General features: G+C 38.3%; 1 protein-coding gene across 7 annotated transcripts in view; it reads left to right on the top strand.

Moving 5' to 3' along the window:
- The first annotated feature begins 2,186 nt into the window (after positions 1-2,186).
- Positions 2,187-22,184, top strand: part of COL24A1 (collagen type XXIV alpha 1 chain) — a 290,158-nt gene continuing 270,160 nt past the window's right edge. For 5 of the 7 annotated variants that reach the window (XM_036235919.1, XM_036235902.1, XM_036235897.1 and 2 more), the window contains exons 1-3: positions 2,187-2,292; positions 2,742-2,872; positions 11,632-11,696. In XM_036235919.1, the coding sequence (XP_036091812.1) occupies positions 2,817-2,872; positions 11,632-11,696 (121 nt within the window). In that variant the 5' untranslated portion in view covers positions 2,187-2,292; positions 2,742-2,816. The other 2 variants (XM_036235893.1, XM_036235912.1) reach the window with 2 other exon arrangements.

The raw sequence follows: 22,184 nt of genomic DNA, 5'->3' as shown, positions 1-22,184 counted from the left end.
GAATAGAAAAACAAATCTTTTTAATCCTCAAATAATTGATGGGGAAATGGAGGTACAGATTACGTGAGTTACTTAATATCTGCTTAATTCTTATCTCTTTTTTACACCAAACCAAAAATTACCTGTCCTTCCTTAGTTGACCAGAAGTCAAAAACAGAAAAGCTGTACTTTAAGGCTATTTAAGAATGACTATCTTCCCTCAGTACTGGATTTCTTGGAAGATTCCAGAAAGCTGTGACTATTTGTTATGAACATTGGGGGGAAGGGGTTTTACAGTGACTAGACTTGGCATGTGGCACCTTAACTAAGCGATCAACGTTAACATCACTAGTAATATAATAAGACATATCAACATATGTATACCAGATATGATCCTCTGAGAAAGGTACAACATCACTTCAGTGGTATTTATATTGAAAATATATAACCTGAATATATTCATGAGACTATATCACACAAATCCATATTGAGAGACATTCTACAAAATGACTGACCAGGGCTCTTTAAAATGTTAAGTCATGAAATACAAAAGCCGGGAACTTCCACAGTTGGGAGGAGACTAAAGAGAGATGACAATTTTTTTTAAATCTCTTTGCTAATTTCTTAATTAACTAAACGTAGTATAAGATCCTGGATTAGATCCTAGACCAGACAGAGGACATTTAGGAAAACTGACAAAAGTTGAGTAAGATTTGTAGATTAGTCAATAGTATTACAGCAGTGTTAATTTCCTGATTTTGATAATTGTGCTGTGGCTAATGAGATATTAATTAGCACTAGAGAGTCAGGGGAAGACCACACAGAATTTCTCTGTAGTATTTTGATAACTTTTATATAAATCTAAAATTATTTCAAAATTAAAAGTTGAAAAAGTGAGAGAGAAGAGGATGAATTAAATTCTATATATTGCCATGCCACCCTCAATGTGCCCAATCTCATCTCATCTCAGAAGTTAAGCAGGGCTGGGCCTGGTTAGTAGTTGGATGGGATTCCACTTAGGAATACCAGGTGCTGTAAGCGTTAAAAAAGAAATTCTATGTATTGGAGAAAGAAAAAAAATCCTCAATATTTTTCTCAAGAAAAAAATCCCCCAAATTCCAAGGATCATGTCATTCCTATTCATTAATACTGTCACTTTAACCTTTATCATATGTGTGTAATGTGGGATGCCCTTCAGCATGTGGACGGGTCATTGGCTGTGGATGCTGTGCAGAACAGAAAAGGAAAACTTGGAGAAATGATATTCAGTGGTATACAGCAGTTGTTCATTAAACAGGCATGGCAGGTAGTATTTTAGGTGCTGAAAATATAAGCAAGATAATAGATCCCTGGCCTCCTGGAATTTCCAGTCTTAATATTAAAGAAGATAAAATCAAAACTTAAAAAAAAATTTTTTTTTCAAAAATTGGAAGGTGGACTTCTCAGTATGAGAAGGCTGTGGGAGAAAGAGTGCTTCAGTTAGAAAAGAAATTTGTTAAAAAAAATTGAAAAAGGTAGGGCTATGCCGTGTTAGCATGCTCCTGACGCATAAAAGCAAAGCACTAATCCATGCGTGTAAGAGAGAAAAGGGCAGAAGCAGAAAAGTAGATTACGGTAGTGAAAAATCACTAGGAAGTAACAAAGGGGACAGAGTGAAAGGAAAGAATGAAGGGGAGAAAAGGTAAAAATGAGAACCAATCGTTGCAGTTAGTTTACAATATGACTTAGGCCAAGAGCATCGCTGCAAAAACAAAACAAAACAAAGCAAACAAACAAAAAACAAAAACAAAAAAACAAAATCGAAGGAGAGTAAGGACTCCCGCTGAGGTAAGATTGATTTCAGGTATGTGTCTGAAGAGGCTAGAGAAAAAGGTTGAGGATGGGAGACACCAAGAGGAAGACATCAAATTGGGAACTGTTGGAAAAGGGAATGGTACATGGACAATTCGACGAAGGAAGGAGAAAGAAGGAGACTAGTCACCTACAAGTTTTTGAAATGTAGAGGAAGGACCGCGTGGGAAGCGAGAGTGTCGGGGAGGTGCCGGAAGGCTGCGTGCGCTGCCCGGGCGCGCCCGGCCCAGCAGCTTTCGGACAAGGGCGCTGGAGCTGGGTGCGGGTTGGGGGAAGGTTGCGGGGCGGAGGGGGTGGGTGTGCACTATGTTTAGTGATGTCATTGCAAGTCAGTGAGCGGTGAAATTTAACACCGGCCGGATTTGCTTGGCTTCTCTTCTTCCAGGGGAAGCAGCCGGCGGCAGTCAACGCTGAGCGCCTTCAGTTGCCACTGGCCCCCTCGCACCGACCAGATTTTTCGAAGTGGGTGTGCGTGCTTGTCTGACAAATGTTCCGGCGCGGGTTGTTTCCGAGGACTTCCTCTCCCCCAAGCCCCGCTTCATCTCGTTCCCTCCCCCCACCTCTTTCTCCTCCCAGGCCCAAAGCAGAGGACTCCACTGGAGTCAGAGTCGCCTTTGAACCGCAAGTGAACTTGAGGGCTGCACTCGCAGCCGAGCTCCCGCTGCTGCTGGCGCCCCGCTGCCCGACAGTGAGGTCTCCCTCCTCGCCCGCCCTCCCAGGGGAGCGCTCCCCCTGGGCTCGTCGGTTTCCTAGCTAGGGAGCTAGGGAGCCTAGCCATCTGCCCTTCGGGTGCTATTTCTCTTCCTCCCCATCTCCTCCTCTCTTTTTTTTTTTTTTTTTTTTTTTTTTGTCGCTGTTGCGGTTTTGGAGCATCGTTTTCATGTGATTTTGTTTTCCTTTTTCATGGACAGTACCTGCACCCTTAGCGGCTCGGAGTTGGCTTCTGTTTTCCGTTAGCGCTTCGCTGCTCGGACAAATGCATACAAATGCATTTAGGAGCCCACAGGACAAGGCGTGGAAAGGTCTCCCACACGGCAAAAACGTAAGTAGTCCACCCGCTGGGACAGGGGTTAGACCAACCCCTCTCCCCACCCCCTGAATCCTCTGAGCCGGTTGGAGATTTGTGCTCCCGCTCCTTGGCACTTTTTGAAGTTGGGAGCCTTGAGCAGCCGTGGCATCCTCCTCCTGTCTCCTCGATTTGTAAAATATTATGTTTTAAAGGAAGTCTCTTGCCAGCTGGTCTCTCAGACCGTTTATGCTAAAGAGATCCTAAGGCTCCCGAGGGAATGCTCGCTGGCGCGCATCCGGACGCCGGCGGCAGCGGCTTCCGAGGCTCCGGAGCTGGGCTCCGACGCCTTCCTGGGTCCCAGCTCCCGCTGCCTTTGCGCCCTCCTTCCCTTCTCCTCCCTCGGGGCCCTGGCCGAGGTCCCGCTTCCCCGCAGTGCTACTCTGGGCGTCCTGCCTGGGGAATTGCTGGGGCGCTAGCGGTCTCCTGGGTTCTGTTCGCACAGCCTGGACGGCGGGGCAGGGTTGAGGGATGGATGGGGAAAGCAGGAAAGAGGGAAAGAGGGTGTCCGCAGAACTTCGGGCATCAGGGCGATGCTAGACCCATGGGACTCAGGCAATCGCCTCTTGTCCTCAGGAGGCCAGCAAACGTGCTGCCCATCTGGCGTCGGAGCTGCGCCCTGATCACTGGCATGCCTTTGGGGAAGGGGCTGGACGCGGTAGGCGGGGCTATTCCTCCGGGGAAGTGTTCGCTGGGGCTCTGACTGGCACCCCGCTTCCCTTTTGGGCCCTGTACCTTTTCCCACACACTCGCTGGGAAGAGAGCGTGGCCTTGGCTGGCTGCCCTGGTCCCCCTGGAAGAGGTTAGTGGGTTATGCAAGTTTGCTTATGGCCCTGGGGGCGGAAGGGACGAAAGCGGCTGTGGTCATTCTCTGCCTCGAGGCTGCCCCTCGAGAGAGTAGGTGGGAGGAGGGCACGGGGCGGAACTGACGGTGGCAGCTGAGGGTAGGAGGAGGCGGGGTGCGGAGAAAGACCGCCTTGTGGCAGTGTTTGTATGAACATGTGCTTCCCAGCCGCGTGTAGCCGAGCCAGGCTGGGACTCGCGCGCTCTCTTTTCGGACTCCTGGAAGCCCCCGCAGCCGGCCTTCCCTACTAACCAGGATGCACCTCCCCCGGCGACCGCACCCAGATGAATTAGTGAGAAGGAACCTCCAAAACCCTGTGTGTGTGCAAGGAATAGCTGGGGGAGGAGGAGGTCAGGGAGACCCGGGTGTAAGAAGAGGTCAGGCTCTGCCGGCTGCCTTTCTCAGACAGGCTCGCGCGGGTCGCACCGGCTTCCCAGGCAGGTTTCTCGTCATGTTTCTCAGAGAAAACAACTACAACAATAACAAAACAAACAAAAAAACTTCTGAGTGGACACGCGGGGAAAGCGAGGCCCGGGGCACAGCTGATCCTGCGGGATCGGGAGCATCTTCCTGCCGATTCTGGCGCCCATGGAATGGTGGAATGAAGCTCGGGTCCCCTTGCGTGCAGAGCCACCAAGAGAGGCTCGGTAAAGCTCTCCACCTCAAAGCTTTTCTGTCCATCCCTGTGCCCTCTTGCCCTCCCATCCAGCTCCCGCCGCGAGGGTTTTCCCTTCACCGCAGAGCAAGGCCTAGTCGCTGACTAACATTCCCCTTGGTAGTTGTGACCAGCCTCTCGGATTAAAGCAGATCTGATCCTGGCCTCTGTCTTGTCTGGTTTACACTTCCCTTCCAGACGCTCCCAGAAAAGGCCCTGCATAAATTCTTGGGCAGTTTGGGGTTTGTAAATTGGGTCCAGATGATTGGGGGGAGGGACACAGAGAAACCAAACAGAATGGATTACACAGAGGAACCTCTGAAGAAAAATTAGACTACGTGGATTGGGAAAAGAACCCTTGTGGAGAGATGTCAGGGTGGGTACCTGATCTCAGGTGAAGGTGTTTGTCTCTTTCGCACGCCTACAGGGCCTCTCTGCTTTAGCCCTTATGGCCTCTAACATATCCAGGTTGCTAGCAGGGGAGGGCTGTGCAGAATTAAAGGTAGTTCAAGGTTGCATGAGATTGCAGTCCCCCCCCCCCACAGCTCCAACCACACACATACAAAGTGGGGAAATAGTAGTTACTAATTGAGTTGAGAAAATTGTTTCTCAAAAACTGCTTTCAGATGTGTTACCTAATGTGAATTTGTGGAATTAATAAGAGGAAATTAAAGCCCAAAGTCAGTGTTAGATACATTGATTTAACATATTATTGGAAAGTCTCCCAGGCCAGCTATTATGGTACTTGAATGGTTTCTATGACCAACAGTTTTGGATATAAAGATCTGTTTCCTAGCTGGCATGAAATTCTATTTTTACAAAGTTGCTTAGTTATCTTTGTGTTCAAGTAAATGTTTAAAATAAACTGATGTCTTGAGCAGAAAAATTGTAATTTATGGAAAGTGATTTTAATTGTTTAGACATTCTGCTTGGTAATCTGTGAAGCTGCAGAAAAAAAAATAAATTTTATTACGGGAGTTAGAATGGCTGTGCTAGTTTCCTTGTCATGCTTTGCAACTATGACTTATTTTAGAATTTGTAATTCTGAGAAGTGAAGACCACTTCATTTTCATTCTCATAAAAGGCTAACATTTATCCACTCGTCATTTATTCACTCATTTATTCAGCAACTGTTTACTGAGCTCCAAATATGTGCCTAGTGTGATTCTAGGCAGAAGGGATACAGTAGCTAAGCAAGATAGAAACACAATTGCTGCCCTCCCAAAGTATCCAGTTTAGTGTAGGAAACAGAAAATAAAACAGCTAAGTATAACAAAATGAAATAAGGGTAAAAAAAGGACAATGTCTAGTAGTTTGGGTAGCTGGGAAGGATAGAGAGGGATAATACTAAAAGGAAAAGTTGACTGAAGGAAATGAAATCTAGACTGAGACCTAAGTGGGAGAGGCATGGAACTTTCCAGACAGAGTGGACAGTAAATTGTTCAGAGGTAAGACAGCACAGTACATTCGAGGGCCTTAAACAAATGAAGTTGGTTGAAGCATGCCTTCCAGGAAGCTGGATCTGGATAAACAGAGGCCGGATCTAAAAGGCTTTTAAACCAGATTACTTTCTTAGCTAAATAAATGGAGGTTAGGATGACCTGACTTTTTCACCTTGAGATCAGTTGTTCGGGTAGAAGGTGCTAGAGAAGTTATATATATTTTGAAACTCAGACAACCTGATAGTTTTATTGACTGATTCATTCATTTAAAATTTTTTTATTTAACAGTAGTGTGTGCCAGGAATTTTGCTAGGCTAAGCAGCAATCAATTTAACAATCTGTGGTATTATGAGGACAGACTAATTTAGATATAGTTTTCTTCCTTGCTACTGACTGGACTGTAAGCATTTTGATCACTTGATGTCCTTAAACGTTTATCTTTCACTTCATGAATTTGCCCATGTGCTTGAAATTTAACCAAAAGTTCTAGTATGATTCACACTGGATTAATTATACAAATGCCCATTGAGTTGAATTAATAATCTAAGAAATTTATCGTGTATAAGTTAGTAACACTTTACTCCCTGCATCAACTTTATCCCCACTACTGGGATGAGTACTGTTTTTGGGGAACAAAAGACAGAAATTTTACTATTTCTGGATCTTAGCAGCTAGTAAAGAACAAAATCTGTAAAGCTGTCATGACTTAAAGATGTTTTTGGCTTATAAATGTAGTGTGATGGAAATTGTTGAAATTATTGATGTATATCACATGTGTGTGTATGTGTATTTTTTCAGATTAGTTCACCCTTTCCAATTGGTTTAAATAAAAATCACCAACTCATAAAAAAAGTTTTCTATTCACAAGATTTCACAAGTCCTTCTTACTATTATAAATTGAATCTATGTAGGAACAAGCATCAGTAGCCTGAAGACATGTATCATACATAATACCTGAGTCTCTCAAGGGTGCCCTAAACAAAAAGATGCCTGGCAGTCCCTAAAGTAACTTAGATCCTTCAGATAAAGAGAAAGTTAAAGAGTGCTAAGAATTATTTAGGGAAGATGTTTGGGGTGGATATTAGTTTTTTAAATTATTCTGTATATAGTCTCCGGATATGTATTTCCTGCTTGATCCCCTTTTAGGCCTCACCCCTCACAAGTCTGGTTATGTTTTGACTGTGGCTTATCTCAAACTGAAAATGTGGCTAGCAGACCAGACACAGAATATTTCATATTTTGTTAGATATCCTTGGATATTAATATCATGCTTATATTTTCCAAACTTTTATTGAATGTTTGTTACCATACTATTGACCTATTTTAGACTTGGTCTAATTTTGTTAAATATCTGAGTATATGTACTTCTGTTACTTTATTTATATTAGTGACACATGGTCCAAACATGCAAAAAAAGTGAACAAAAACAGACATGCTTTGAATATTTGAAAAAAAATAAAACGATATACTAACTAGACTTTTTGTTAGAGTGATTTAAATATATGGACAAATTAGTAAACTTAGTTTGCTACTTAATTAAAAGAATATTAGTCAGAACTGTAAGAAAACCTTCCCAGATTTGAGGTTAAATAACATGACCATTATATATAGTAATTTATAGACCTTCTTGCTAAGTAATTTGATCTTGGACCTCTAATAGAATCAATACCGATACCCATAGGATCCCACAACGCACACATAGTTTATGGTTTTATATTTGGAATATAAAATATAAAATTTATATTATGTCGTCACATAATAGACGAGTCAGCTAAGACTCTGAAAATTGAAATGACCTGCCCATGGTCACGTAGTGAGTTAGAAATAGAACCAGGATTAGACTTTGGATTCACAATCTTTTCATTTTATTTTATTTTATCTTTTTTTAGGTGAGGCAACCCTTGGTTGACCTCACAGATTGCAAGGACCTTGTCAGCTTACAATCCCTTATTTTTTATTTTTTATGCCTACAGCACCTGGTCTTCCTAGGTGGTCTCCCATCTAAGTACTAACCAGGCCCGATTCTGCTAAGCTTCTGAGATCAGACAGGATTGGGCTTATTCAGGGTGGCTGAGCCGTAGACCTTGACTTGCAATTTAGTGTTATTTCCTTAACCATGTTCTTTTTTTTCCCCAACAACTTAATACAGTTTTAGCTTTAATTTATTCAAGGACTCCCGTGTATCTTCATACTATATGCACAACACAACGGGGGAGAAGCACAAAGCACAGTTGCTGCCCTTAAGAAGTCTATCATCTATTTCTAATATGGAAATGTGATATTGTTTAAATTAAGTAAATGTATAGTAAATGTAGTATCAGGGGGATGGGTGGAGGGCTGAGGGTGCACAAAACCAAAGAAATAAACAAGTCCAGCCCAATTAGATATTTCCCAGAAAACTTGGATTCATTAGACATTCATTTCATACAGTTATGAAGTTTGGCTCTTTATCAAGTGGATTATATTAATTAAGCTTGATGTCATCTCTGTGTTTCCACTTCAGAGATGAGAAAAACAGTTAAAGTGGGGGGGGAAAAAAAAGGAAAAAAAGAAGCCTTTCACTTAGCAGATTTTTAAAAATATTTTCTTTTTCGTCTTTCTCTCTTTGGGCATCTAACTAAAAGTATCCATATTTTACTTTACTTTTCCCAAGTGTTAAAAAATTGACTTCCTCAGTCATTAGGATATTTTACTGTTATTCCTTTCCTGTTTAAAAATAGTTGTGTTAATATGTAAGAAAGATGAAGATGTGTTGCTTGCTCAGATATTTACTTAATAATTAATCATAAAAGTTACAACATATTCATAATATAATAAAGTTACAATTGGAGCATCAAGAGTACAGAGACCTGGGAAAGATCTAGTCCTCTTCAGGGATGATAGGAAACTTCATGGAGCTGGTGTCGTTCAAATTAGGCTTTGATGATACTTAAGATTCTGACAGCTGGAGACAGAGAGAGCATTTCAGGCACTTACAAGGTCTGTCTAGGAAACAGAGAATAATGTGGAATGGCTGGAGCTTTGAGGGTGTCAGGTATAGTGGGATCTACATTGCTAAAGCAAAGAGGTTGGAGCTGAATGATAAGGGCCTGAACACTTAGTGAGGAACTTAGCTTTTCCTGTTCTTCCTTACTTGGCTTTTAGTTTGGGCATTATTAGAAAAAGAGAAATAAAAATCTCTATTTCAGTCATCAATCTCTACCCCTCCGTTAGTCATCAGTACATAAGTACACTAACATAAGTTATGGCTCAACTGATTTGTCATAATCCTCTAAAATCACATGGCTAAGGGATGATATTTGATGTGTTCAGGTTTTCCTACCTTACTCCAAGAATGGACTTGTTAACACGTCTATAAAGAACTGTATTTTCCATTTTTTTCCCTGAGGTCATTGCAAAAATCCTGGGATTGGCTGAATTGCAAAGTGAATAGTGCTATTGTTGTTAGTTAGCTTTATTCTGAATGGAAAAATGCCTTTGGGGCTGTTTCTAAGCTCTCAGTGAGCCTGATTACCTTGGGGCAGGTGAGCCTGTGCTTCCTTTCACATTCCATTTTCTTCTAATATAACATAATTCTGATGCACTCACCTTCACTGACTATAATCCTGACCTATTTTCTAGTCTCACTGATATATATCCTGCCAGTTATTTGTTGAAAATATAAATTGGAAAGGCAAAGGAGCCTACTTTTACTCAAACTCTAGATCACATTAGGATCCATCCTGGAGAACCCAGAGAAATCAACTATATCTTGTATGGTGGTCTTCAACTTTGTTTGTACATTAGAATCACCTGGGAAGTGTTTCAAAATCCCTGTACCATGGACAAATTAAAATTGAAATCTCTTGGGCAGGGGGTGGAGAAGGCAGGACCCGAGTATTAGTCATTTTAAAAACTCACCAGTTAAGGTAAAAAACAGATTCACAACAGGTGGGCTTTAAGTCACCTCTTGAGTTCCATCTATTCCAGAAGAGTGGTCTTCAGAGTGCAATCCCTAGCTCAGCAGCATCAGCACCACCTGGCTCTCAATGTAAATGCAAATTCTCAAGCCCCACCCCAGACCTAGTGAGTCTGAAGCTCTTAGGGTGGAACCCAGCAATCTTTAGCTCTCCAGGTGATTCTGATATACCCTAAAGTTTGAAAACCACCTATCTAGAGCAGTAGAAAAGGATTTTATTAAAATGGCAAATTAATTTTATATTTGTGTCACTGTCATTAAATTAAGATACATGTGATTTAAGCAGAATAATATTTATTTAAGTGCATTTTAAGTACAATGTATCTATAAGTACTAAGTGTTGTAAGATATCCACACAATCTGTATTAGAAGCACCTAGTTAAAAATATGTATATCCTGAGGATCCATTTCAAATTTATGAATCATTTCTGCAGCAAGGCCCAGAATCTGCATTTTTCACAAGCACCTCAGGTGGTTCTTTGGCAAACTGACATTTGAGAACCATTGTTCTAAATCGATGACACCTACCTGGAATCTTTAAAGGCTTCATTAAAATAAATGGTTCAGCTCTTTACCCATACCAGTTGAAATTTCTATAAAGATTCAGTTGATTAATTTGTAGTGTTAATGACAGTCAAATATTCTATTAAAGCTTTCTTTTATAAAAGCTGTTCTCTGTACTAAATATAACCACAGTCAGCATTTTTCACTTACTAAAAAATGGTTATACCATTTTAATACGAATGATTTTCTAGCATATCAAGGAGAATAGAATAATTTTATATTGTTGACTTACTTTGTAAAAGATTGTTTCTTATGTTAAGATTCTTTTCATACTGGTTGATAAAGGTAAAAACTTATTGATAATAGACAATGTGCCAATAACTACTAGTATGCCAGGAACTTAATAAAAGGAAAAAATAATTTAAGGGGGTTCTGTAATCACTCGTCGCAGAACTGTATCATTATACAGTTCCTGAGTTAGAATAAAAAACAGAACCAAGGTCTGTATCAGCAAGAATAAGGTAATAAAATAGTGTTTTCAGCATGCTGATTGTTTAAAAATGATCTCTATTTTTTTGCTTGGGAGGCAGAGATAGCCAATTATGAAGATTATTCAATAAAATCTATCAAATTTAGTTCTAATAAAAAAAATCACAAACTATTTTTACTTAGCTAATCAATATGAATGAGCATTTTGATTTGTAGTGATTGAATATTATTCTTATGATTACCAATAATCAAAATGTTCATTTTGACATCTACAGACCATTGCTATTTTTGGAGGCAAAGAATCATGAATCTAGTAGAAGTGATTCGAATATAATATTCAAATGGCTTTTACATATAAACATTCATTTAAACAAATAACTGGTTTCATCAATTTAAATAACTGTAAGTTGTGTTATTTTGTGTAAATTTCTACTTACAGAAAATTGCATGTATGGTAATTTGAAATAATATGATAATGTCATCTATACTAGTTCACATTTATTGAGTGCTTCCTATATTTCGGATACTGTTTTATGTGTTTTACATGAAGTTTTTTCAGTTATTCTTCAAAAAACCTTATGAGATAGATTTAACAGATGAAGAAACTGAGCCACAAAGTAATAAACAGTGTGCCCGAATGACATAGTAAGTGGTAAAGCTGGAACTTAGGTTCAGAGCTCTTGCTCCTATCTGATATGAATATTGAAATACAGTGTTAGTTAAAATAATAGCTTAATTGTTAATCTTGCACTAGAGTTCATTTTGGATTTTATATAATTTATAGGTTGTAAATGTCCAAATAAGTTTTTTCTAATTACTTCTTTTATTTATTTATTTTTTTAGCAAACTGCTTCTTCATTTTATTGTGCTATGTGTGGCAGGGGCTGCTGTGCATGCTCAAGAACAAGGTAAGAATGTTACCTTGATACATATTTACTTATATAAAAATTCTGCTTCTAGACAGCAAAAGTACATGACTTTAAAGTCATCATAACTTTAAATTCAACATTGAATAATAAAAAATTCTACCAGCATAATGAGAATGTAAGAGTGAAGAAACCAATTTTGGAGGGAAATATGACCTTTAAGAAATTACTCAGATCTTCCATCTGTGAAATTGCTTACATTTTTAAGCAAACTCACTATAAAAGAGAAGTTTTGTACAGTAAAAGGTCTTTGCTTGTGACTTCATTTTAAGTGGGAGTTCTTGGGGGTGGCAAACTGTGACTGAATTACCTTTGCACTTCTTGAAACAACACAAGCATATACTAAATGTTCTGTCTAGATTTACATCATGAAGAAACAAAATAAAATTTGCATATCAGTGGGCTAGGATTTTATTTAATTCAAATGGAGAGGTTTGAAAAATAATTTAGTGTTTGATTTGTTCTTGCTTGTTAGCTAGTTGCTCTGGTATTACAGTGATGAAGTTTAAGGAATCTATGTATACCCCGATTTATTCATTAAGCAACATTTTTAAAGTATCTTCTGTTTGCCACATAAAAACCTGATTGCCAGTATTTGAAATATAAATAAAATAATGTCTCTAGCCTCAAAGTGGAGAAAACATGACTTTGTTAAAGATTTAAAAAAAAAAAAAAAAGCCAAAGTCAAAGAGAAAATTCCTGCAACTGTGCTAACCTACAGACAGTATCACCAAGGCACCCATTTTTTCTCCTCTGCTTTTATTAGCGGGCTGCCAAGTTATTTATTCTGACAGAACCCACCTTCCACCTTTAGTGAGCCACTTGTTAGAATTTGGTCAATAAATCAAATAACAGTAAGAAAAAGATACGTGAACCAAGGCAAATAAATTACATATATGTAGGTAAAGAGAAGGCACAAAGAAAGGGTGGTTCTCATCTGTTTGACCAAATTGACAAGTGGACGTAGATAAACATTCCGACAAATAGCATTTAGATGAATTAAAATATGTCTTGGAAGGCATGTTCTCATTCTCTTTTATGAGGAAATGGTTAAATCACCTCACATGTCACATTAACTTCATGTACTGCTCGTCTTGACCAAGTCATTTCTTACTTTATTTTGCTTTAAGTAGTCATGAAGAAGAGAGAAACTGTATGCCTTTATTTCTTGTTTTTATTGCTGTTAAGTTTCTGAGAACTTATGTATCAGTCACTGTAGTGGTAGAATACATATTTTCTTCACCACTATGTCATTATAGGGTTTTTGTAATTATGCCCATGATAGAATTTCTGAAACCAAGATTAAGAAGAATAAGTAACTACCACAAGGGTTACAGACTAATAAATGGAAGAACCAAGATTTGAAATAAGGTATTTTGACTGCAAAGTCTACAAATGTTTTTAAAATGAAGCCTCTTGACCACAGAAAAAATAAGAGGTAAATTGCCATAATTAATTCAATATGTATTTTGTGTCTTGTCCTTAGCTGGTATTTTACATATGTTATTCTAATCCTTATAATGAACCTGCAGGTTAGATATTATAGATGAAGAAACTGAGGCTTGTAGAAGGGGGTTGCCCAGGCTTACACAGCTAAGACTTGAATCTAGGTCTGTCCATCTCTGACAACACAAAAATTTTCCTCTATAATTCCCCTTGCTTCACAATACATCCCCCGCTATTGTTATCAGTTTAATAATTTAAAAAATGTATCATTATCAAAACATTAAAAATCCATGCAAAGAAAGATATAATGAAAAACTAAATATTTATAAATAGTTTTGTAAGTGAAAATTCTTTCAACCTTAAGATTTCACTTATAGAATACAAAATATACTTAAAAAAATTTGTTCATTTAAATTAATTTCAAGTATACACTACATTGGTTAGACATCTATACAGTTCGTAAAACGATCCCCCGAATTGCTCCCTCCTTCCCCTGGCCCTCCACCTAGCCATCATATTAATGCTAACTGCATTCCTTAGGCCTTGCTCCTCATCCTCCTGACCAACTATCAACTACTAATTTGTACTTCTTTAACCCTTCGCCCCATTCTCCCAGCCCCTCAGCCTCCTGCCCTCTGTTCATACCCCAATTGTCCACAAAATGTGCTTTTTTATTTCAGGGTGAAGATCATTATTTTTAGTTTTCCTAGAACCATAGAATTTTATTGCGAATTCTTAACAAAAAGAAAAATCTTTTAAAAACATCTTCGAGGTTAGAAAATTAGATACTTTTGAATACAAAATAAATAAATAAATAAAAATGTAGTATGTTATCAGAAACTTAGTACTTTTTTCTCAAAATAGATGTTTCGTTAAATTGTAATGATATAATATTTATTCAGGAAATTAGGAAAACATTTGCAGAAAAATTGTGATTTATAATGATCACAAATATCAATTGCAACCTTAATTTAACTACTAAATATGTCTTTGAACTAGAGATTATCCCAAATTAGATTTCTCAGAAATAAATATATTTATTTATGCTTATGATAGTTTTCAAAATTTAAGAAAAGCTCAGAGTAATACTAGCATGTAGTTTAAAAGTCAAGTTGTATTATAAAACATAAAACAAGAAACAGTATCCTTTTACCTTACCTATTCCTGCAGTCTTCTACTCAGACTCTTTTAGCCCTTTCTTTTGGTTTTAACTTCCATATTTCTTAATAATATGATTATATATTGTATTGACTTCCTATTTTTGATAGTGAGGTTTTTAACATTTTCATACTATCATATGCCCCCACTTCCCCTTCTTCTAACCTCTCAAAGTAGCTTTATCAACATTTTTTGTTAAATTAATAGTTAAACTTTACCTTATCACGACCATGAGTGTACTTTTATTAACCGTACACTTATATGTTCTTTCCTATACAATATTATACGATTGTCTACTTTTTTGGTTTACTTTGTATGTTGTGTCACTATATTCCAAAAGAATTCTAAAATTACTTTGAAAAATACTTTCTGAAAAATACACCAAATACTCTAACCAATTTTTCCTTTGAGATATTCCTTCTGGAAGCTAAAATTCTCCTCTTCTACCATGGATTGGTAGTTCTCTAAGCTTCCTATAGAGTTGATGTCTCTCATCTGTGTTAGGTCCACTGTCTTGGAGCTCATATTTTTCTTTTCCACCATCTATTTCCTTATTTGAGTGGAGCATAACATCCAGTAGCATCCAAAGAACTTGAATTTAGGTGGTACGCTTTTGCAACATTGCTTTTCTGAGAATGTGCTTATTTCACCCATATGCTTGAGGGTAGTTTGGGTGAGTATTTTAGGGTATAAATAGTTTTCTCTCAGAATTTTAAAAGCTTTTATCTATCATTGTCTGGCTTATAGTTAGAAATCAGATATTATACTAATTTTTGATTCTGTATGTGTGACCTTTTTATTTTCCTCTTTAAACCCTTGAGATCATCTGTTTATTCTCTTTTTAGTTTTAATTGCAGTTGATTTTTTTTATTTTATTAAAAAATGTTTTTACATTATTTTCAGATATACAATTCAATGGCTAGGTGTTTATATAATTTATGAAGTGATTCCCTGATTATGCTAGAACCCGTTTGGCACTCCACACAGCCATTACAATTATATTGACTATATTCTCTATGCTGTACTCTATATTCCCATGACTGTTTTGTAACTACTAATTTGTACTTTTTTATCCCTTCACCTTTTTCACCCAGCCTCCCAAACCCTCACCCCTCTGGCAATCACCAGTTTGTTCTCCATATCCGTGATCTGTTTTTGTTTAGTTTGTTCAGTTCTTTTATTTTTTAGATTCCACATATAAATCATATGGTTTTTATAGCTATCTCTATCTGACTTATTTCACTCAGCACACTACCCTCTAGGTCCATCCATGTCATTGCAAATGGTAAGATTTTATTTTTTATGGCTGAGTAAAATCTATTATACATTTGTACCACCTCTTCTTTAGCCACTCATCTACTAATGGGCACTTAGGTTGCTTCCATATCTTGGCTATTGTGAATAGTGTTGCTGTGAACATAGGGGTGCATTGATCTTTATGAACTAGTGTTTTGGTTTTCTTTGGATAAATACCCAGAAGTGCAGTTGCTGAGTCAAAAGGTAGTAGTTCTATTTTTAATTTTTCGAAGAACATCCACATTGTTTTCCATCATAGCCATACCAGTTTGCAGTCCCACCAACAATGTACAAGGATTCCCTTTTCTCTACATCCTTGCCAACACTTGTTTTTGATTTATTGATGACAGCCAATCTGACAGATGTGAGGTAATAGCTTGTCGTGATTTTAATTTGTATTTTTCTGATTATTAGTGATCTTGAGCATCTTTTCATATGTTTATTGGCCGTCTTTATGTCCTCTTTGGAGAAATACCTATTCAGATCTTCTGCCCATTTTTTTAGTGGGTCGTTTGTTTTTTTCTTGTTGAGTTGTATGAGTTCTTTAGAAATTATGGATATTAATCTCTTGTCAAATGTATCATAGACAAATATATTCTCATTTTCAGTAGGTTGTCTTTTCATTTTGTTGATAGTTTTCTTTACTGTGCAAAAACTTTTTAGTTTGATGTGGTCCCATTTGTTTATTTTTGTTTGTTTGTTTTTCTTGTCTGAGGATATATACCCCCCAGAAATTGCTACATTATTCAGGGAGTTTTCTACCTGTGTTTTCTTCTAGAAATTTTATGGCTTTGTGTCTTACATTTAAGTCTTTAATTCATTTTGAGTTTATTCTTGTATATGATATAAGATGGTGGTCCTATTGCATTTGTCGGGCAACACCATTTGTTGAAGAGACTGTCTTTACCCCAGTGTATATTCTTGCCTCCTTTATCATAGAGTAAATGAATACATAGGAGTGGATTTATTTCAGTGTTCTCTATTCTGTTCCATTCACCTTATGTGTCTGTTTTTATACTAGTACCATATTGTTTTGATTACTATTGCTTTGTAGTATAATTTGATATCAGGTACTGTGATACCTCCAACTTTGTTCTTCTTTCTCATGATTGCTATGGCTATTTGTTGAGGTATGTTCCCCCATTCCCAGTTTGCTGAGAGTTCTTATCATAAACGGATATTAGATTTTCTTGAATGCTTTTCTGTATCTATTGATATGATCTTACGATTTGTTTCTATTTTTCAATTTGTTTGCGCATCACTTTAATTGATTTGTGAATATTGAACCATCCTTGCATCCCAAGAATAACTCCAACTTGATGATGGTGTATGATATTTTTAATGTATTGCTGAATTCAGTTTGCTAATATTTTGTTGACGATTTTTGTATTAATGTTCATCAAGGATATTGGCCTATAGTTATCTCTTTTTTTGTAATGACTTTATGTGGTTTTGGAATCAAGGTAATGGTGGTCATCCCTTTTGAATTTTTGAGTTTGAGAAGAATGGATGATAATTCTTGTTTGAATGTTTGAGAAGAATAGATGATAATTCTTGTTTGAATGTTTGGTATAATTTACCTATGAAGCCATCTGGTCCAGGACTTTTGTTTTTTGGAAGTTTTCTGATTACCGATTTCATTTTATTCGTTGTAATTGATTGGTTCAGATTTTTTTGTTTCTTCTTGATGCAGTCTTGGTAGATTGTATATTTCTAGGAATTATCTATTTCTTCCAGATTGTCCAATTTGTTGGCATATAATTGTTTGGAGTATTTTCTTATAACCCTTTGTATTTCTGTGGAGTCTATAGTTACTTCTCCTTTTTCATTTCTGATTTTATTTATTTGGGTCCTCTTTTTTTCTTGATGAATATGGTTAAAGGTCTAGCAAGTTTGTTTATCTTTTCAAAGAACCATCTCTTGATTTCATTGATCTGTTATATTGTTGTTCTAGACTCTAGTTTGTTTATTTCCTCTTCGATCTTTATTATTTCCTTCTTTCTGCTCACTTTGGGTTTTGTTTGCTATTCTTTTTCTAGTTCTTTTAAGTGTAAGGTTAGATTGTTTATCTGAGCTTTCTCTTGTTTCTTGAGGTAGGCCTGTATTGCTATGAATTTTCCTTTTAGAACTGCTTTCTCTGTTTCATAGATTCTGAGTCACTGTGTTTTCATTTTAATTTGTCTCAAGATATCTTAATTTCTTCCTTGATCTCACTGATAACCCATTCATTGTTTAAAACATGTTGTTTGTCCACTTTCCAGTTTTTTTCTTGTAATCGATTTCTAGTTTCATACCATTGTGGTCAGAGAAGACATTTGACATGATTTCAGTTTTCTTAAATGTATTAAGACTTGTTTTGTGGTCTATCAATGTTCCATGTGTGTTTGAAAAGAAAGCATGTTCTGCTGCTTTAGGATGAAATGCTCCGAACATGCCAATTAAATATATCTGATATAGTGTGTCATTCAAGGCTGCTGTTTCCTTGTTGATTTTCTGTCTGGAAGATCTGTCAACTGGTATCAATGGGATATTAAAGTTTCCTACCATTACCATATTGCTGTCAATGTCTCCCTTTATGTTAGTCAATAATTGCTTTATATATGACGGTGCTCCTATATTGGATACGTATATCCTTACTAGGGTTATGTCCTCTTGTTTATTGATCCCTTTATCATTATGAATTGTCCTTCTTTGTCTCTTATTTTGTTTTAAAGCTTTTGTTTTAAAGTCTATTTTGTCTGATAAAAGTACTATTACCCCAGCTTTTTCTTATTTCCATTTGCATGAAGTATCTTTTTCTAACCTTTTACTTTCAGTCTGTGTGTGTCATTTGATCTGAAGTGGGTCTCTTGTAGACAGCATATATATGGGTCATGTTTTCTTATCCATTCAGCTACCCTATGTCTTTTGATTAGAGCATTTAAGCCATTTACATTTAAGGTAATTATTGATAGGTACAGTTATCGCCATTGTATTATTCATATGTATTGTTTTCCCCTCCTCCTCTTTTTATGGAAGTTCCTTAACATTTCTTGTAATTCTTGCTTGTTAGTGATTAATTCCTTTAGCTCTTTCCTGTCTGGGAAGCTCTTTATTCCACCTTTAATTTTAATTAAATTTTAATTTTAGTTTTTCTGAGTAGAATAGTCTTGGTTGTAGGTTCTTGTTTTTGCATCACTTTGAATATTTTGTGCCAGTCCTTTCTGGCTTGCAAAGTTTCCACTGAGAAATCAGCTGACATTCTTACAGGAGTAACCTTGTAAATAACTAGCTACCTTTCTCTTGCTGCTTTTAAGATTCTCTCCTTGTCTTTAAGCCTTGACATTTTAACCATGATGTATCTTGGTATGGGTCTGTTTGGGTTCCCCTTGTTTGGGATTCTGTACTTCCTGGACTTGTATGTCTATTTCCTTCATTAGGTTAGGGAAGTTTTTCGTCATTATTTCTTCAAATAAATTCTCAATCCTTTGCTCTCTCTCTTCTTCTGGTATCCCTATGATGCAGTAATTGGTGTGTTTGATGTTGTCCCAGAGGTCTTTTAAATTTTTCTCATTTACTTGATTCTTTTTTCTTGTCACTATTCCAGTTGAATGTTTTCTTCTACCTTGTGTTCCAACTTGCTGATTCAGTCCTCTGCTTTATCTAGTCTACTATTGATTTCGTCTAGTGTATTCTTCATTTCAGTTATGTTATTCTTCATTACTGACTGGTTCTTTTCTGTGGTTTCTATGTCCTTTTTTATGTTTATTATCTCTCTGTTGGAGTCCTCACTGAGATTATCTATTCTCCCCCTAAGTTCATTGAGCATCCTCATAACCAGAGTTTTGAACTCTGTCCCCATTAGGCTGCTTACCTCCATTTTGTTTCACTTTTTTTTTCTGGAGCGTTCTCCTGTTCTTTCATGTTTCTTTGTTTCTCATTTCAGTGCCTCTCTATGTTCGTTTGTATGTATTAGAAAGATTTATTATTGTATCCCAGCCTTAGCCAGGTGGCCTTATCTAGTAGGTGTCCTGTGTGGCCCAGTGGCACAGTCTCCTTGATCATCTGCGCTTAGTGCTCTGGACATGTTCCTTGGGTGGGTTGTGTGCGTTCTTTTGTTGTAGCCAATCCTTGATTACTGTTACTATGTCATTGGAAGGGATTGACTCTTGGGTTGACTGACTATGGGGATTGGTCATGCCCGTAGGGTCTGAGCTGCTGTGTGGGGGCTGACCCCACAGAGTGAGATTCACCCCAGCAGGCTCATGTACCTGTTGAGACCACCTTTTGAGTGTGCCTATTATGAGGCTAGTCAAGTGGTGCTTTGTTGTAGTCTGATGCCAGCCTTTGGGTGTGTTGGTTCTTGGGCCCCTTGCGAGGGGCTCTCACATAGGTCAAGGCAGCCACTGCCTTTGATTGTTTGGGACTACCTGGTAGGAGCTGCAGAGCAATCCATGAATGGTTGCTGCCTGTGCTGGATCTCGAGGCAAGTGGGAGAGACCACTTCATAAGCTGAGGTAGGTTACCCACAGTACTGGCCCTCGTGTGGCTCAGCATAAGGATCAGTGCATCTCAAGGCCTGAGGCTGTCTGTCAGGTTCCCATAAGTCTCTGCAGCTATAAGAGCCTTTGGTTGGGATTTTGGTGGAGAAGGGACCCAGGGAGTCACCAGGGTAAGGTGTGCAGATTTCCTGGCCAATGCAGTGGAGCGAGCCAATTCCATAGGGCCAATGCAGATTGCTGCCAGTACTGAGCCTGTGGGCTCCCACAGAAGTCCCAGATCACAGCAAGGCCAGCCACCATCTGCCTCGGGCCTGCAGACCCCAGTGATTTGCCCAAGACAGTTCGGGCTGGCACCAGTGGCTCACTACCAAAAGTCTGAGTCATGATGTGTGGGCCGTGCGTGGGCAGGGTGAGCTGAGGGCAGCTGCCTGCCCACGAATGCATGGCTGAGGTAAGGTATAATAATGTGGGGCCGGCTGTCTGGCAATGAGGCCTACCCTGGGCAATTTGTGTGTTGGGTGGGGTCTTAGGGTGATAAGGGGTAGAGCAGGTCAATCTCACTGGTCCAATGCAACTTCAGAATTAGCCTGTGCAGGGAGAGGTCTCGACACAGGCAAGATGATGCCCATCTATAGACTGCACTGGAATCGGTCCTGACAAAGGAATGGTGATGACTGTCCCTTCAGCTCTTGCCCTGGCAACACACAACTCAGTCTTTCCCCTTATGTCTCTTGCGCCTCCTGAGCTGCTGATCTTCTGGTAGAGCCCAGGGTAAGTGTTTGCAAGCAAGTGAGTCTGCACGGGCCCTTTAAGGTAGGCATATGGATTTTCAGGTTCCTTCTGTCTTACCCAAATGTCCAGAATCCCCACTGATTTTTACAGTCAGATTTTGTGGGAACTCCTCTTCCAGGACTGTAACCCTGGGCCAGAGAGCCCATGTGTGGGTCTAGGGTCCTGTGTTCCTTAGAGGGGCCTCTGCAGCTGCTCTTTCTCTCCTGGTGCTCAATTGCCACATGTGGGTGCAGGACCAGCTTGCTTAGTGTCCGCATCACCCCTACCAGTTTCATTGTGGCTTCTTCTTTATATCCTCAGATGTATGTATTATGTTCAGCTATACTTCAGGTGATTCTTCAAGTCGTTTGTTTTATAATTTGGTAATTGTAATGTGATTATGGAAGGAGGTGTACCTGCTTTTATCTAGCCCTCCATCTCTACTGGAACTTCTGTTTATTCTTGATATTTTGAAATTTCACAATAATGCACCTTGGTGCTGGTACTGGTCCTTTATCCCCCCAGTTTATAGCTCTGGACACTTAGTATGTACATTCAATGTGGAAATATCTTTCATTTTCTGGGGATGTTCCTGTGTTAGTTCTTTCTCTCTGATGTATTTGTTCCCTCTTTTGAAAGTTCTGTTGGTCTGACATTGGATCTTGTGGATTGGAGTCCTTATTGTCTTATGTTTAGTTTTAATTTTCCCATATTCGTTTTTTATTCTATTTTACATTAGATTTTCATAAGTCACTATTCCAAACATTAAATTTTTTATTTCTGCTGTATTTAAGTTTTTAAGAGCTTTCTCACTCAGATTGTTGCTTTTTAAAAAATAGCATCTTGTTCTTTTTTCTTTGATGCAATATATACTCTTATCTTTCTAAAAATAAAAAGTTTTCTCAATCTTTTCTTCTTTCCCTGCATTGTCTTTGTTTCCTACAAATTTTTGTTTCTTATGGTCTGTATTTTATGTTGGAAAAGTTCTGTATAAGTCTGTAGTACCTGTGTTATCATTTAAATGTAAAGCTCTAGAAATGTACTTGGAAACTCTGCATGGGTAGACGTTAACTGGTATATTTTACGTAGAGAGTGAGTAAGGTTGGTCTTAGCTGCCCATTATATTGTTGGACCATAATATGTAAAGCTATGTAGTTTCTTTAAAGAAGAATCCTCCAATATCTTACTTGTAGAATATAATCCTGGTTGCCACTGTGACTAAAGTTAAGTGATATAACGAGGATCTTGTGGGGGCGGGGGAGAGGGGGCCGTCTTACCATTTAGTGTGTAGATTTTAACTGAGTCCCTTTGTTCTCAT

Source organism: Rousettus aegyptiacus, unplaced genomic scaffold, assembly GCF_014176215.1.
Source record: "Rousettus aegyptiacus isolate mRouAeg1 unplaced genomic scaffold, mRouAeg1.p scaffold_m13_p_1, whole genome shotgun sequence".
Taxonomy (NCBI): domain Eukaryota; kingdom Metazoa; phylum Chordata; class Mammalia; order Chiroptera; family Pteropodidae; genus Rousettus; species Rousettus aegyptiacus.
The sequence above is the reverse complement of the archived record's forward strand: the minus strand, read 5'-3'. Positions and strand labels throughout refer to the sequence as shown.